Here is an 18,246-nt window from a genome sequence, read left to right as displayed (position 1 = left end):
AATTTGTCCACTAGAGCTAGACTTTAGATATTGGCAATTAGGACACTTGTTTGACAGTATTACTTACATACATACCTGGCTCAGCTTCAGTGCTGCCTCCGTTCCCTCCTTACACCGTTCCCTCCTTACAATGGCACTGAGCGATGGAAGGGCATGCGTCATTATGTGACGTGGCCGGTCCAGTCTATTAGGAGGTGAGTGCACCAAGCCAATTAGCTGTTGCGCTCATGCCTACCGTCGGTGGGAAATTTAAACCAGCAGCTTTTTTGCTCAGTTGCTCGTGATTGTTGTTTGTCTTGTCACCAGCGTTCCTTATCCCTATTATAGACCCTGTATTCCTCATTGATTCTTACCTCCTTTGCACTAAACGTTTGCCTGTGCCCTGACCATTCTCCTATCTGCTGACTTTGTACTGTGCTGCTGTCTAGGTTTGACCTATTGCCTGTGCTGACTTTGTTTGGCTTCTGATTTTGAACTTCACCACACTGTTGGTTTTGACCCCCTATCAACTTTTTCTATTTTTTTGTAGGTTGTACCAGTTCAATACCAACTGTTACTACTTCTTCTACTACTAGAACCAGCAGCTCCACTTCTGTGTCCCCCTCAACTCTTCCTACCACTACCCCATCCACTACATCTATTACAACTGCCACAGCCACTACTACATCTACTACCACTAGACCAACCACACCAACATCTACAGCAACAAATACATCCACCCCTACATCTACCACCACAGGACCACCAACTTCAACACCTGCTAAGACCACCACACCCACCCCTACATCTACTATTACTGAACCGTTCACATCAGCATCTGCTACAACAACCACATCCACCCCTACATCTACCACTATAGGACCATCTACCTCAACATCTACTTCAACAACCACATCCACTCCTACATCTACTACAACTGGACCACCCACTCCAACATCTACAGCAACAACCACATCCACCCTTACATCTACCACCACAGAACCACCAACTCCAACATCTGCTAAGACCACCACATCCACCCCAACATCTACTACAAATGGACCATCCACTCTAACACCTACTATGACTACCACCTCAACACCTGCTAAGACCACCACACCCACCCCTACATCTACTATTACTGAACTGTCCACACCAACATCTGCTACAACAACCACATCCACCCCTACATCTACCACCATAGGACCATCTACCTCAACATCTACTTCAACAACATCCACTCCTACATCTACTACAACTGGACCACCCACTCCAACATCTACAGCAACAACCACATCCACCCTTACATCTACCACCACAGGACCATCTACTTCAACATCTACTACAACCACCACATCCACCCCTACATCTACCACAACTGAACTACCTAGTCCAACCTCTACTTCTGCAACCGCATCCCTCCCTTCATCTACTACCACTACGTCTACCACCACAGGACCCTCTACTTCAACATCTACTACGACCACCACATATACCTCTATATCTACCACTACTGAACTATCCACTCCAACATCAAAGGCAACAACCACATCCACCCCTACATCTACCACCACAGGACCATCTACCACCACATCTCCTACGACCACCACATCTACCACTACTGAACTGTCCCCTCCAACATCTACAGCAACAACCACATCCCCCACTATATCATCCACTACAGAAACATTTGCTTCAACATCTACTACAACAACCACATCCCCCCCTACATCTACCACCACAGGACCATTTACAACCACATCTCCTACGACCACCACATCAACCTCAACATCTGTCACTACTGAACTGTCCACTCCAACATCTACAGTAACAACCACATCCCCCTCTACATCTACCACCATAGGAACATCTACTTCAACATCTACTACGACCACCACATCCACCCCTACATCTATAATCACTGAACCATCCACTCCAACAATTACTAGAACAACCACTTCCCCCCCTACATCTACCACCACAGAACCATCTACCACAACATCTCCTATGACCACCACATCTACCTCTACCACTACTGAACTATCCACTACAACATCTAAAGCAACAACCACATCCCCCCCTACATCTACTACCACAGGACCATCTACCACAACATCTACGACAACCACATCCACCCCTACATCTACTATTACTGAACCATCCACACCAACATCTACTACAACAACCACATCCACCCCTACATCTACCACCACTAGACCACCCACTCCAACTTCTACTATGACCACCACATCCACCCCTACATCAATCACCACTGTACCACCAACTTCAACATCTACTATGACAAGCATATCCACCCCTACATCTACCACAGATGGTAAGTACAATAGAATCTAATTGTTGCAGAATATTGACTATGCAAAAATATGTATTAGCAAAAAAGTTGTACCTGTTGCACACTATATGTAGCTCATAATTTCACAATGATTTAATTAAAAGTAATATGCCCCTTATTTTATACACATGCTATTGTTTTAACCTACGATGAGAAATATTTATTTTTAATTTTTGTTATTCCTGGTAACCAGTTTTGTTTATATGGAGTCAAAAAAAGGTTGAATTTACTGGGACCAGCATTTTACAAGTGGGTCTTCAGTTAGAGCCTGCTGGCATTATGTCTCATAATTATTGTGCCACTTCAGCCATGGCTGCCAATGTACCGTGCACCAAGTATTGAGCTAGCACAGATTTTAGCTACAACTTATATGATACATACAAGTGGTAAATGGAGTGAGAATTGGCCAATAGTTGTAAATTTGTAAGCAAGCCCAATGCTTGTTCCTTAAAGGAGGTATAACATGGACTCCTGACTTGAGTCTGTGCCATGTCGGACTGCCTTCAGCTTATTTAAGTAGCTGTGGTCGCTGTTAATAGCCAACATGCTTAAAGGGGTACTCCAGAAAACATTTTTTTTTTAAATCAACTGGTGCCAGAAAGTTAAACAGATTTGTAAATTACTTCTATATGAAAATATTAATCCTTTCAGCAATTACCAGCGGCTGTATGCTCCACAGGAAGTTATTTTCTTTTTGATTTCCTTTTCTGTCTGACCACAGTGCTCTCTGCTGACACCTCTGTCCATTTTAGGAACTGTCCAGTGTAGGAGAAAATCCCCATAGCAAACTTATCCTGCTCTGGAGAGTTCCTGACATGGACAGAGGTGTCAGCAGAGAGCACTTGTGGTCAGACAGAAAGGAAATTCAAATAGAAAAGAACTTCCTCTGTAGCAAACAGTAGCTGATAAGTACTGGAACAATTAAGATTCTTATATAGATGTGATTTACAAATCTGCTTAGCTTTCTGTCCCCAGTTGATTTAAAAAAAAATGTTTTCTAGGGGAGTATCCCTTTAATAGGTCGCTGAGATAATCATGGCCAGCTATTTAGCAGTGGAGTGGATCAATAGAAGTGTATTGATCTGTATGAGAAATCTAATTGCAATATGTACACCACCCAGTCATTTAAAATCTATTGGTGGTCTGCAACAGGTTAGACTATAGTAGCCCCTCAACCAGATGTTTCAACTGTTTATTTACCTCAATCGTTAATATAATATTGGTTCTTTATTCCTGAATACTGTGCTGGTCAGCCATGTAATTTTGGATATATTGCCTGTTTGCCAGATTATCTCACTTCTTTATTGTTGTAAATAGAACAGAAAATAGACAATTGCTGTAAAACAACTATAACATATATGCAATTAGCTTTGGTAAAATTGTACCAATCCAATTTTTGCTGATGTTTTTGTATCATGTCAATATGTGTCAGTCACAAGTATAAATATATATATATATATATATATATATATATATATATATATATATATATAACTCAATGGGGGAGATTTATCAAAGGATTTAGACTGGTTTTTCCTGTCTAAATTTGTCGCACAGAAAGTCGCAGTCTAAATATGTGCGACTTTTCTGCGACTTTTGCTGTAGAGAATTTTTAGAACATGATGCATGCAAGTCTATTTTAGACGGAAATGCATTGGAAAATGCATTGGTGCTGAATTTATCATGTGCGACTTTTGTGCGACAAGTCGCACCTGCTCAAAATATGCTGAAATGTCAGACAATGTTGGAGCAGGTCTAAATGCAGTTTAAGCTGTAGACCCTGAAGTCTGAGCACAGAATTTATCAAGGGCTGTGAGACCTTTGATAAATTAGGAGCACAATAGACAGGAGACTACCACATACGCTGGTCTATAAGCATGCCCAGAATAGACTAAATTAGTAAATGTCCCCCAATGTGTGTATGTATGTGTGTATGTTCCAGCATCACGTCCAAACGGCTGAAGATATTAACATGAAACTTGGCGCACATGTTACTTATATGTCAACAACAAACATAGGATAGGTGATTTAACCCTTACTCACCCCCATTTGCCAGGGGCGGGGTTTTTGTTTAACCCCTTAAGGACCAAGGACGTACCGGTATGTCCTTGGTCCTGCTCTCCTGATATAACGCGGGGTTACACAGTAACCCCGCGTCATATCACGGCGGGCCCGGCGTCATAGTGAAGCCGGGACCCGCCTCTAATAGCTAACAGGACAGCGGGAGGGCCCCTTCCTGCCTCCTCGCTGTCCGATCGCCAAATGACTGCTCAGTGCCTGAGATCCAGGCATGAGCAGTCATGCGGCAAAATCGTTGATCACTGGTTTCTTATGAGAAACCAGTGATCAATGATGGAGATCAGTGTGTGCAGTGTTATAGGTCCCTATGGGACCTATAACACTGCAAAAAAAAGTGAAAAAAAAGTGAATAAAGATCATTTAACTCCTCCCCTTTTAAAAGTTTGAATCACCCCCCTTTTCCAATAAAAAAAAAAAACACAGTGTAAATAAAAATAAAAATAAACATATATGGTATCACCGCATGCGTAAATGTCCGAATTATAAAAATATATCATTAATTAAACCGCTCGGTCAATGGCGTGCGCACAGAAAAATTCCAAAGTCCAAAATAGTGCATTTTTGGTCACTTTTTATATCATTTAAAAATGAATAAAAAGCGATCAATAAGTCCTATCAATGCAAAAATGGTACCGTTTTAAACTTCAGATCACGGCGCAAAAAATGAGCCCTCATACCGCCCCATACACAGAATAATAAAAAAGTTATATTGGTCAGAAGATGACAATTTTAAACGTATTAATTTTCCTGCATGTAGTTATGATTTTTCCCAGAAGTCCGACAAAATCAAACCTATATAAGTAGGGTATCATTTTAATCGTATGGACCTACAGAATAAATATCAGGTGTCATTTTTACCGAAAAATGTACTACGTAGAAACGGAAGCCCCCAAAATTTACAAAACAGCGTGTTTTTTTCAATTTTGTCGCACAATGATTTTTTTTCCCGTTTCACCGTAGATTTTTGGGCAAAATGACTGACGCCATTACAAAGTAGAATTGGTTGCGCAAAAAATAAGCCATCATATGGATTTTTAGGTGCAAAATTGAAAGAGTTATAATTTTTTAAAGGCAAGGAGCAAAAAACGAAAATGCAAAAACGGAAAAACCCCCGGTCCTTAAGGGGTTAAAGTCCCATATAAGTCTATGGGAAATATATGTTACTGCATAACTTCCAAACGGCTGGAGATATTTCGATAATACTTGGGCACATTTTACTTATATGTCCACTTAAAATATAGGACAGTTAATTTAACCCTTAACTATCCCCATTTGTGAGGGTCGGGGCTTTTTGTTTAAAGTCCCATGCAAATCAATGGGAAATGTATGTTCCCACATAACTTCCGTACGGCTGGAGATATTTCAATACCTGGTACACATATTATGGGTCGGGATAGGAGGTCGAGATAGGAGGTCGAGATAGGAGGATGGGATAGGAGGACGGGATAGGAGGTCGGGATAGGAGGTCGACATATGAGGATGGGAAAGGAGGACGGGAAAGGAGGACGGGATATCCCACATAACTTCAGTACGGCTGGAGATATTTCAATACCTGGTACACATATTACGGATCGGGATAGGAGGTCGAGCTAGGAAGTCGAGATAGGAGGTCGAGATAGGAGGACGGGATAGGAAGACGGGATAGGAGGTCGGGTTAGGAGGTCGCCATATGAGGACGGGAAAGGAGGACGGGATAGGAGGATGGGATAAGAGGTCGAGATAGGAGGTCAAGATATGAGGACGCGAAAGGAGGTCGGGATATGAGGATGGGATAGGAGGTCGAGATAGGAGCACGGGATAGGATGTTGAGATAGGAGGTCGGGATAGGAGGTTGGGATAGGAGGTCGAAATAGGAGGACGGGATATGAGGAAGGGATAGGAGGTCGGGATAGGAGGTCAGGATAGGAGGTCAGGATAGGAGGTCGAGATAGGAGGTCGAGATAGGAGGACAGGATAGAGGGACGGGATAGGAGGTCGAGATAGGAGGATGGGATAGGAGAATGGGATAGGAGGACGAGATAGGAGGTTGAGATAGGAGGACGGGATAGGAGGTCGGGATAGGAGGTCGGGATAGGAGGTCAAGATAGGAGGACGGGATATGAGGATGAGATATGGGGTTGGGATATGACAACAATATATGAGGACGGGATATGAAGTCAAAAGCTTCGTCCTATATTTATTTTCCTCCCCAACAAGGATTAGGAAGGTAAAATCGGGCAACACCGGGTACTCAGCTAGTATTTAATAAAATACATTTCTACAATAAATAAAATAAAAAAATTTTTGGGTGTATGCTGTACTCCAATACTATATGTATTATTTTCACACATATGTTTTTCACACATCAGTCTTATTTTGTGCTGTAAATGACTGAAAAAGTAAGCCAAGAAGCAAGAAAAAACTTTTTTTTCAACTGCTAGAAAACAATCATCAATTTTACTGTGTGTGGCCTTTTTGTATATATAAATTAAAGTAAATATATCATGGATAAGTTTTAGATTTCAGGGGTCCGACTGCTGGATCCCCTGCGATCAGATGCATTTTCATAGAAAATGTTACGCAGTGTGATCCCAGCCTCACACATGTACACATTTGTTATAATGTGTCCCAATTTTTACCTATTGTGTGCACAGGCAATAGCTTTCTTAAAGATATGATGTTAAAAATGGGGCTGAAATTTGTCCTGAATCTGCAAAAACAAGTGTGCGAACATAGCCTATGACTGCTCACACTGTTCTATAGGTGTTTAAATAATAATTCATACCATTTCTGTGATATGTCTGGCCATTTTTGCCATCCACAGAAAAATTACTTTTATTCTGTCCCACGCCATATGCTAACAACTATGAAAGGTCACCTCCATCTGCCAGTGATAATGTCATGGCAGGCATAGTTTACAGGCAAGGAGCATTCTAAGCCACTTTTAGCATCAGTTGAAGCGTCGGCTTCAGGACAACACTGTGCCTGTGTATAATAGCCTTGAATGCAGTGTAAAGAAAATGATCTCTGCAGGACACCTTCCAGGAGCCAGGGATCATCCTGGCATGGCAGCGTTTTACCCTGTTGGCCTGGACAGCAATGTAAAAGTCCATAAAGGTGTCCTGCAGAGATCCTTTTCTTTACACTGCATTCGAGGCTAATATACACAGGCACCGTGATGTCCTGAAGTAGACTGGCTGTAAGTTGGTTGAGTTTGTTGTTAACTTATATAGTTCTACCAATTTATCCAGGGTTAGAAAAAACATTGTTGCTTTCTTCCAGAAACAGTGCCAAAGCTGTCCTTAAGTTATGTGTGATATTACAACTACGCTCTATTCACTACAATGGCTCTGAGCTGCAATTCCACACACTAATCAACAAGACTATTCATTTTCAGAAACAGCTGTCAGATTTTTAGTTACATTTTTTTTACTTACTATATCTGTGGATTACCCATAGCTATAATTTAACTGAATAAGGGATACATTATTCTTGTTTTTTTTTTTTTTTTTAAATAGACATATGTCACATTACCTGCTCTTTTGAAAATGGCTACTGTGACTGGAAACAATCAAAGACAGATAACATTGACTGGATACGCTGGAAAGGTGCTACACCATCTGATTCCACTGGACCTTCCTCTGACCACACAACAGGAGGTAATGGGCTTCTACTACAAAAAATAAACAATTCTATCAAAATAATAGCAATTTCCTAACATATTCTTTAAATTATTATTTCAGATGGCTACTATCTCTACATTGATGGGCAAAAGTCAAAGGAGGGAGACTTAGCTAGGTTAGAGAGTCCTGCCAATTGTTTTACTGGAAACTACTGCTTGCGGTTCTGGTACCACATGTATGGACTTGCAAAGAACATGGAGCTAAAGGTCGCTGTTTTAAGACAAGACGGTTTGGAATATATGGTCCATCTGGAGGGCAATTATGGAGATGTGTGGCTGCTAGAAGAGATTTTCTTGCCAGAAAGTGACATCATCCAGGCAAGTCATTTTGTTTTTAGATTTTTTTTTTAATTAATACACATTTGTTATTCAAGTCTTATAGTCATAGCTATGATTTACAAGAATGGTAGAATGTCTTAAAGGGGTTTTCCAGGATTAGAAAAACATGGCTACTTTCTTCCAAAAATAGTGCCATGGCAGTCCTCAGGTTGTGTCATGTTACAACTTCATTCTATTTACTTCAATTAAACTAAGCTGTAATTCCCAAAAAACTGAGGACAAGAGTGGCTCCGTGTTGCTAGAAGAAAACTGTTCTGATGTATCTTATACTGAATAGCCAATTTAAGCATAATATATACCAGGGTATATTAAAGAATTAAACTTGTATAATATAAGGAAAAGTAGGGAAAGGAGAGGGGATAATTAAAACCTTTAAATATGTTAAACAATTAAATAAGGTTCAGAAAGAAGTGTTTTTAGAAAGGAACTAAACTCAAGAACAAGGGGACACAATTTGAGGATAGTTGGTGGGAGTATCAGAAGAAATGTTAGAAAATATTATTTTACTGAAATAATAGTAGATGCTTTGAATAAACTTTCAGGAGATGTAATTGTAAAGTACACAGTGACATATATCTATCTTTAGGCTATGTTCACAGAGTATTTTGCTCCAGATTTTGATCAATATTTTTATCCAAAAACCAGGAGTAGAACCAATACAGAGAATTTTATTCCTGCCTTTGGTTAAATGGGTACTCCGATGCAAAACATATTTTTTCCTAATCAACTGGTGCCAGAAAGTTAAACAGATTTGTAAATTACTTCTATTTAAAAATATTAATCCTTCCAGTACTTATCAGCTGCTGTATACTACAGAGAAAGTTGTGAAGTTCTTTTCAGTCTGATCAGAGTGCTCTCCGCTGACACCTCCGTCCATGTCAGGAACTGTCCAGAGTGGGAGCAAATCTCCATAGCAAACCTATCCTGCTCAGGATAGTTCCTGATGTGGACAGAGGTGTCAGCAGAGAGCACTGTGGTCAGACAGAAAATAACTATACAACTTCCTATGTAGCATACATCAGCTGATAAGTACAGGAAGGATTAACATTTTTAAATAGATGTAATTTAAAAATGTGTACATTTTTGGCAATAGTTGATATAAAAAAAGTTTTCCAGTACCCCTTTAAAAATCCTGATCAAAATCTTTTTCATAACTCATTGTTTATTAGAAATACAGGACAATAGTGTTGAGCGGCATAGGCCATATTCAAATTCGCGAATATTTGCGAATATATGGACGAATATTCGTCATATATTCGCGAATATTCGCATATTCGTTATACCCTCGTTTTATGTTCGCATATGCGAATATTCGCGTATGCGAAAATTAGCATATGTGAATATTAGCAAACACAAAATTAGCACACGCGTAAATTCGCATATGCGAACATTAGCATATGCAAATTTTCGCATATGCGAAGTTTCGCACGGCAGTCTCACACAGTAGTATTACAGCCTTCTTTACACCACACAAGCTGGAAGCAGAGGGGGGTGATCACTGTGATGTGTACTGTGAAGAAAAAAAAAAAAAAAAAAAAAGAAAAAAAAAGAATATTCGTAATTACGAATATATAACGCTATATTCGCGAAATTCGCGAATTCGCAATTATGCGATATTCGCGAATAATATTCGAATTGCGAATATTCGCGAGCAACACTACAGGACAATATACAGAGAATAGTATAACAGGAAGTACACCAAGATGATATATAAGGAGTACACATGGAAACAGATTGTGTTGTACATGTTGATAAATGCAATCCGTAAAACAGGTAAGTAATTACATACAGTTGCATGAGGGGGCAAAAAAGGGACTAGATAAACTATGCCCTTAGTACTGCACCAAAGGAATTACACACCAGAAATTCAGAGTAGATAAGGTGACATTGTCCTAAACATAAACAGCATAAAGAACATAACTACAACCTACTGAACTCCTTGGAATTGTAATGTCTCAGTATGATAATGTAAACCTAAGGAATGTAGAAGCCATTGCAAGTGTAAAGGGTATTCTAACATTGGAGCGTTAAAACAGGATATCAAGAATGCTTTAGTTTCTGTAATTGCTTTAGTTTCTGTAATTACATTGAAACTTTCTAGCTGTAAGTTCTTCGGTAAGCTCACCGCCTGTTATAACGTTTCAACTAAAAATTTCCAATAAAATACTTTGAAACAAAATCTTAAGCAAAATATGTGTGAACATAGTCTAAGATGAATAAATAATATAAAATAAAATATTACAAGGGTAGACTTTTTCTGCTGGCAGTCTCCTTTGTTTCTATATGGCTTTGACCAGTCACATGCGTTGTTCATATAGTTTATTTTTAGGGGTCTTTTAATAAAATGTTTCTATAAAATTGTGAAAAATGTGCATTCGTTTTCTGACTGTACTATATGTAAGTGTATGGAAAAGTGGTTGTAATTGCACACAGCCTATTAAAAACAGTTGCAAAAATACATCAAGAAAAATTTTGTGTAAACATAGCCTTGGGCTGGCTTTTTTTATTTTACATGCCCATTTTATTCGCCATACTTGGTAAAAATGCAGCTGCAATTTCTGTGGATTGCGGCCGTAAAGCAGAGCCTAAGTAGAAAAATGCTGCTGAATACGAAGCAGTGTAAAGATAACTTTATAAAGTTGTGAATTTGAGGTCACTTGTCAGAACAATCATCTTGTAGAACAAACTTCTAAATTTAAGGGCCAAATTCTTAAAAAGTATAAGTAGATATCATGAATAAAATATACAAGAAAATCAAGAGCTATATGAACACATTAACATTTTCATAATGCTAAATATACTTAGTCATATTAACACAATTGTTCAAAAACAAAGAAAAACAAGAGCATTTTAGTTACAGATCCTCCTTATATGTTGTGTTTACAGATTTTTATTGAAGGCATCATAGGAGAAGACTATCGCAGTGATGTGGCCATAGATGATATATCTCTTACACGTGGATATTGTGGTAAGTAATTGCTTTATGGCTATAAACTTCAGAAAATGCCAGTAAGTAGTTTTTCAAATATTATATATTGCTTTATTATAAAGCTTGGTATAGAAGCTTGGTTTCTATGAATTTATAAAATCTTTGTTTTTGTATAGAGGGATTCTAAACATGTTAAATATCCCCCTGATAAATAGAACATACAATTAAACATTTTGCTCTCGAATATGTTACAATTCACACAGTACTAATACAGTACTAATACAATTTTCTATATGCAGATGCAAGGTATGGAAAATATGTATTGAAATTATTTTACTGCCATTTAAAGGGGTTGTGCGCTGCCCTGACTTTCAGAGCTCCGCTTACAGCGTCCGGAAGTTCATTACTCCGAACGCTGTGTGCGGGCTTCCGTGTTCGCAGCCGCCGGGTGTGACGTCACGCCTGGCCCCTCGCGACGTCTCGCCCGCCCCCTCGTGACGTTTTGCCAGCCCCCTCAACGAAAGTCTATGGGAAGGGGGCGCAACCGCTGTCACGCCCCCTTCCCATACACTTTGGTAGAGGGGGCGGACGTGACATCACGAGGGGACGGGCGAGACGTCACGAGGGATGGGCGAGGGTCCGGGCATGACATCACGCCCGGCGGCCGCGAACACGGAAGCCCGCACACAGCGTTCGGAGTAATGAACTTCCGGACGCTGTGAGCGGAGCTCCGAAAATTAGGGCAGCGCACATCCCCTTTAAATGTGATGTAGCAGGATCTCAGGATTTTCTGGATGATAAAGGCTTAGAGCTAAATAATTTAAGAATTTTGTTGTGTTACTTTTGATTTATAACATTTTCAAATCATGTACTACAATGTGAATAAGTGATAACTATAGCAAAACTTGGCCTTTTTTTTTTTGTAGGAAAAACCACTACTACCACCTCTACCACCACTGCAAGAACTTCAACAACATCAGGTATACAGCAATAGTTTGTTACATAGTGTAACATTTTGAGATAAATTTAGATTTGATAAAAAATACTTTTTAAACAAGTATCATTTAGGCACAATTTAGATACAATGCTGTTGTATTTTAAAGAATGTAATTTTTTAAAATGAAAACTCAGTATCCTAATGAATATATTTACAGTAGCCTTTAGAGTGCTACAAAAGCATAGTTATAGCTAGGCATTGCTTCATCTAGGGCAGAAAATACAGTGTGCTACCCTAACCCCCACCAACTCCTGGCTACAATCCTGTTAAAAAGAATTAATAAGAATTAACCAATAACTATAGCTCTGATACTATTGTTTTGCCCCTCTCTGGGACATTACCACTTAGTTATATGTAAGAGTGCTAAAAATAAGTACAGCAAGAACATGTCTCAATGCAGTATGCAGAGTAGTATTTAAAAAAATTACATTTACTTTTTTTTTTTTTGTAGTGATTCCATCAACAACTAGAAGTGCTACACCTGGTAAATACAGATCATTTTATGTTCCATATTTTATATCATTTACATAAATGTAACCCTTTTAAATTGCTGTTTAGCTTACTTATTTCAAATTTGCCATAATAACTTTAATATATTCTGTCCCTTTCTTGTTGTTACATTCGTAATTGCAATTAATTATGATGACTGTATCATTTTGATTTATAATATCTGATATATAATTGTTGTTATTAATGAACTATAACTCAAAGATAACAACTCAGTGTTAACATTAACAACAATGAACCTGATTTACTATTGTAAACCCTACCTGATTGTGCACCAAACTAAACCTACAAAACCTGAAAAAAGGGCCCATAGTCAGTCAGAAAATATGTCCGGTCGGAAAAGGGGTGTGTTCTCACATCTATTTGTTAAATTTATTTTTGAACCATAATGTTATATATAATATGTTACAATTTAATGAACAAAAAAATCAAAAACTCATGGAGTCATTCAATTGTAGTTTATAAATTAGTTATTTAGACATAATTAACCCCTTAAGGACGCAGGACGTAAATGTACATCCTGGTGAGGTGGTACTTAACGCACCAGGACGTATATTTACGTCCTGTGCATAACCGCAGGCATCGGAGCGATGCCCGTGTCATGCGCGGCTGATCCCGGCTGCTGATCGCAGCCAGGGACCCGCCGGCAATGGCCAACGCCCGCGATCTCACGGGCGTCCGCCATTAACCCCTCAGGTGCCGGGATCAATACAGATCCCGGCATCTGCGGCAGTGCGCGATTTGAATGAATGATCGGATCGCCCGCAGCGCTGCTGCGGGGATCCCATCATTCATAACGCCGCACGGAGGTCCCCTCTCCTTCCTCCGTCCGCCTCACGGCATCTCCTGCTCTGGTCTGTGATCGAGCAGACCAGAGCAGAAGATCACCGAAAACACTGATCTGTTCTATGTCCTATACATAGAACAGATCAATATTAGCAATCATGGTATTGCTATGAATAGTCCCCTATGGGGACTATTCAAGTGTAAAAAAAAATGTAAAAAAATGTAAAAGTAAAAAAAAAAGTGAAAAATCCCCTCCCCCAATAAAAAAGTAAAACGTCCGTTTTTTCCTATTTTACCCCCAAAAAAGCGTAAAAATGTTTTTTATAGACATATTTGGTATCGCCGCGTGCGAAAATGTCCGAACTATTAAAATAACATGTTAATGATCCTGTATGGTGAACGGCATGAACGAAAAAAAAAAAAGTCCAAAATTCCTACTTTTTTAATACATTTTATTTAAAAAAATATATAAAAAATTAATTAAAAGTTTTTTATATGCAAATGTGGTATCAAAAAAAAGTACAGATCATGGCACAAAAAATGAGCCCCCATACCGCCGCTTATACGGAAAAATAAAAAAGTTAGAGGTCATCAAAATAAAGAGATTATAAACGTACTAATTTGGTTAAAAAGTTTGTGATTTTTTTTAAGCGCAACAATAATATAAAAGTATGTAATAATGGGTATAATTTTAATTGTATTGACCCTCAAAATAAAGAACACATGTCATTTGTACCATAAATTGTACGGCGTGAAAACGAAACCTTTCAAAATTAGCAAAATTGCGTTTTTCGTTTTAATTTCCCCACAAAAATAGTGTTTTTTGGTTGCGCCATACATTTTATGATATAATGAGTTATGTCATTACAAAGGACAACTGGTCGCGCAAAAAACAAGCCCTCATACTAGTCTGTGGAGGAAAATATAAAAGAGTTATGATTTTTAGAAGGCGAGGAGGAAAAAATGAAAACGTAAAAATGTAATTGTCTGAGTCCCTAAGGCCAAAATGGGCTGAGTCCTTAAGGGGTTAAAACAATATGTGGCAAAAATATTAAAAAGGGGAGGGAGAGGGAGAGAAAACCAATGCAGGGGGGGAATTGAGAAAAAGTACATTTCGGTACGGTCCGTACGTTCGTTGTTGGGGTGGCGTCACTCCTGCTGTCTGCACTGTTTGCACTTTGTTATGTAGGTATCAGAGACTGATAGGGAACTGCTTTAAGTCACATTTTTAGGCTGATGCCATTATGTACTATGCTATGCACTTTCCATCATAGTCCTTTGTTTGCATCAATACTGTATGACAATATCAGTGTTTGCAGGTGGTGATGCCTCTTTGTCTCAATTCCCCCCCTGCATTGGTTTTCTCTCCCTCCCCTTTTTAATATTTTTGCCACATATTGTTTTAATTATGTCTAAATAAATATTTTTTAAACTACAATTGAATGACTCTATGAGTTTTTGCTTTTTTTGTGTAATAACAAAGGAGTTCATTATGAAGCTCATATAGTTGATATAAACTATTTTCCTCCATTTTTACGTGGTGCACATATTTATATATAGAAGATTTTTCTTTCATATAATTATTTATTAATATACTGTGTACCCTTTAGAAGGAGGTATAATACATTTCTATTGCTATTTATGTTAATATTTACAATTTAATTAAAAAGATTCATTCAATATATCAATGTTAAACCAAAAATGTGATTTCTATCAAAACTTCAGAAGTAGTAGATTGTAATGTTTGTCAAACTACATAGAAATCTGTGTTGTTTTTCTTATTTAGAAAAATCTACCATCACCCCAAAACCTGTCACAGCAGGTTAGTACAATAGAATCTAAATCTTGCAAATATTATCTATGCAAAAATATGTACTAAATGTTTATCTTATATTTTGGAAAATTGATTAGTCGCTAAATAATACAGTATGTTCCAAATGTTTTATTATTTAGCAATGCTATTATTTTAATGTAAAAAGGATTAATATCTAGCTTTAATTATAGACACTACTATTAATTATTACAATATTTATTCTCTTAGATGAAATAACTGCAGGCTCAACAAAGTCTTCAACAACTGGTAAATTGTTCACTTCATAGTTAAAAGAGTATTTTTGAGAAATGTATTCTACAATAAACTATACTTATTCTCCTCGCTCCCCCACTGCTTTTTAGATATTCTCCTTGCTCCCCTACTGCTGTTTAGATATATTGCACCACAGTTTTTTACTGACTTTATTAAAATGCAACAGATTTTTAAATTCTACACAATTAGCAATATATATATATATATATATATATATATATATATATATATATATATATATGACAGTGTTTTAACATATACAATCTTTTGTAGGCCATTCAAAGGGGTTATCCACCATGAGGTGATTTTAGTATGCACCTATGTCTGACAATGAACCCGGCCCGGGTTCAAAACCTTTCTGTTGCACCCCTCTTTACCAATAAGTACCAATTTATTTTAAAACAAAATTTCTTGGCTTGTTGGTTTCCTGGAAATAGCTGCCATATGAAAAAAACATCCTAATTTTTCCTTCCATATTTTTGCCAGACAGTAATGACAGGCATAGGAAGGATCTGTACTTGTCTTGGGGCTAAATGGCTATGTTGTGAGATTATCATAGCATTGTGGCTAGCTTTTTGTGAACTGGTATTTCCTATTGGACTTTTTTTTTTTTACTACAAATCCCATAATTCCATGTTCCTCCCTCCCAAACATCAGCCATCACACCCATTGAAACATAAATGAGCTGCTTCCATTCAAAAGAACTGTAGTTTTCAATCAGGGTGCCTACAGCTGTTGCATTAGTCGCAGATTGATCACTCTCCCACTAAGCGATCGCTCCAGCCATTGAAGCAGAAAGGCTCCCTGTCATCAGCTGACTAGTGAGTCAGATCTCGGCTGCATTGCAAGCTGGGAAAAATCTGAGACAACAGTCATTTTGTATGCTATTAAAAATAAATATTGGGGTGAAAATCACATAAGAATTGTGAGAAAACCATCACACACAGGTACAGACACTATATTATGAACTACACTAACATTACAGCCCCTGTAGCATAGTCAAATAAAAAAAATCCTGGAATACCCCTTTAAGTCCAATTCTTAATTTGTTTTATTAGACAGCTGCATTATATTGGAACTGGCTCCAATTCATGTTAACAACTGTCCATGACATTGTTTTAAGCTTAGCATTACCTAAAATGGGTACTAAACTACTACTGCTCCTTGTTAAAAAAAAAATTTAAAGTTTCATCAGTTTGAAAATTAGGTATCCAAATCTAAGTAGAGTAAGATAATACAAGTTATAGATTTGTTGTAAGGCTAGATTTATTTAAATCATCATTGCAAGTAATATAAACATGTATGTGGTATGGATGAGCAAATATTTTTCTGTTTATTCATAGGTTTCACCACAGCAACGCCCAGCGCTACGTCATCTTCCACCACTTCTATGCATACTCCCACTTTAACCACTAGCACCACTACGCATCCCACATCTACCATCATTACCCCAACTACTTTAACTTCTACTACTTCTACTACTACTTTAACTTATCCTACATCTACCTCTGCTACTCCACCCACTACTAAATCTACCACCCCTGTCCAGTCCACTTCAACCCCAACTATATCTATCCCTCCCACAGCAACCTCTACTTCAACTTCCTCATCCTCTCCAACCACTACAACTGTTTCATCAACTACAACCGCTTCAACATATATTTCACCCACTGCAACTTCTACTACACCTGTCTCTACAAAATCTATTACTACACCATATACTCCTACATCTTTTACAACTTTACCTACTACTACAATATCAACTGACTCTTCCACGAGCGATAACACTTCTACAGGGTTTACTGTGAAAACACCATCTTCTGGTAAGCAAAAGTGAATTGCTAATGCAAAAATGAGTTGTTTCTATTCATATTTGCAATTTTTTTTATATAATGTTTAAATCAATAGTTATAGACCAATATGTTTACTTACGTAGGAATATGTCAATAATTCAACCTTTATCATCATTTAATCCTTTCACAACCCCTCAAATTTTGATTTCTGGCTTATGGTTGTTTTCCTCCTCAACTTTTAAGACCCATAACTTTTTATTTTTCCACAAATAAGTTAGAGTTTATTTTTGCGGGACAAGTTGTGCTTTTCATTGGCACACTTTTTTGTACCATACAATGTATTACAAAGCCAGAAAAAAGGAGTTCACAACATGGTAAATGTGGTAAAACTGATGGCATTTTTAATGGTGACACTATTGTGTAGTTATAGCTTTTTTATCCCTTTTTATCACAAGAAGTGATGTGACCAGAGATCAACAATTTTGGCATTTGGAATTTTTAACATTTATGCCATTGACCGTGCAGGATCAGGAAAGTAATAATTTAATAATTTAGACAGTTGCGTACACGACAATACCAAATACATTTTGGCCTATTATAAGCCATTAGTAGATGACTCACATAATGCTATTGCATTACATTGATCTAAGTTTTTGACACTCGATTTCTAAAGCCTGCCTCAGGCTTTAACACGCTGAGACAAGAAAAAAGCTGAGGAACAGGTATGGCCAAAGGCT

At 38.0% G+C, this 18,246-nt stretch overlaps 1 protein-coding gene across 1 annotated transcript in view; it reads left to right on the top strand.

Moving 5' to 3' along the window:
• Positions 1-18,246, top strand: part of LOC130361000 (uncharacterized) — a 166,995-nt gene that overhangs the window by 80,681 nt on the left and 68,068 nt on the right. The window contains exons 57-64 of the mRNA XM_056563557.1: positions 530-2,314; positions 7,909-8,049; positions 8,134-8,390; positions 11,298-11,379; positions 12,267-12,320; positions 15,417-15,452; positions 15,672-15,710; positions 17,060-17,539. Of these exons, the coding sequence (XP_056419532.1) occupies positions 530-2,314; positions 7,909-8,049; positions 8,134-8,390; positions 11,298-11,379; positions 12,267-12,320; positions 15,417-15,452; positions 15,672-15,710; positions 17,060-17,539 (2,874 nt within the window). The remainder of the gene's footprint in view (positions 1-529; positions 2,315-7,908; positions 8,050-8,133; positions 8,391-11,297; positions 11,380-12,266; positions 12,321-15,416; positions 15,453-15,671; positions 15,711-17,059; positions 17,540-18,246) is intronic.

The sequence above is a fragment of the Hyla sarda genome, chromosome 3 (genome assembly GCF_029499605.1).
Source record: "Hyla sarda isolate aHylSar1 chromosome 3, aHylSar1.hap1, whole genome shotgun sequence".
In the NCBI taxonomy this organism is placed as follows: Eukaryota; Metazoa; Chordata; class Amphibia; order Anura; family Hylidae; genus Hyla; species Hyla sarda.
Note: the sequence above shows the minus strand (reverse complement) of the source record. Positions and strands in the feature narration are given on the sequence as shown.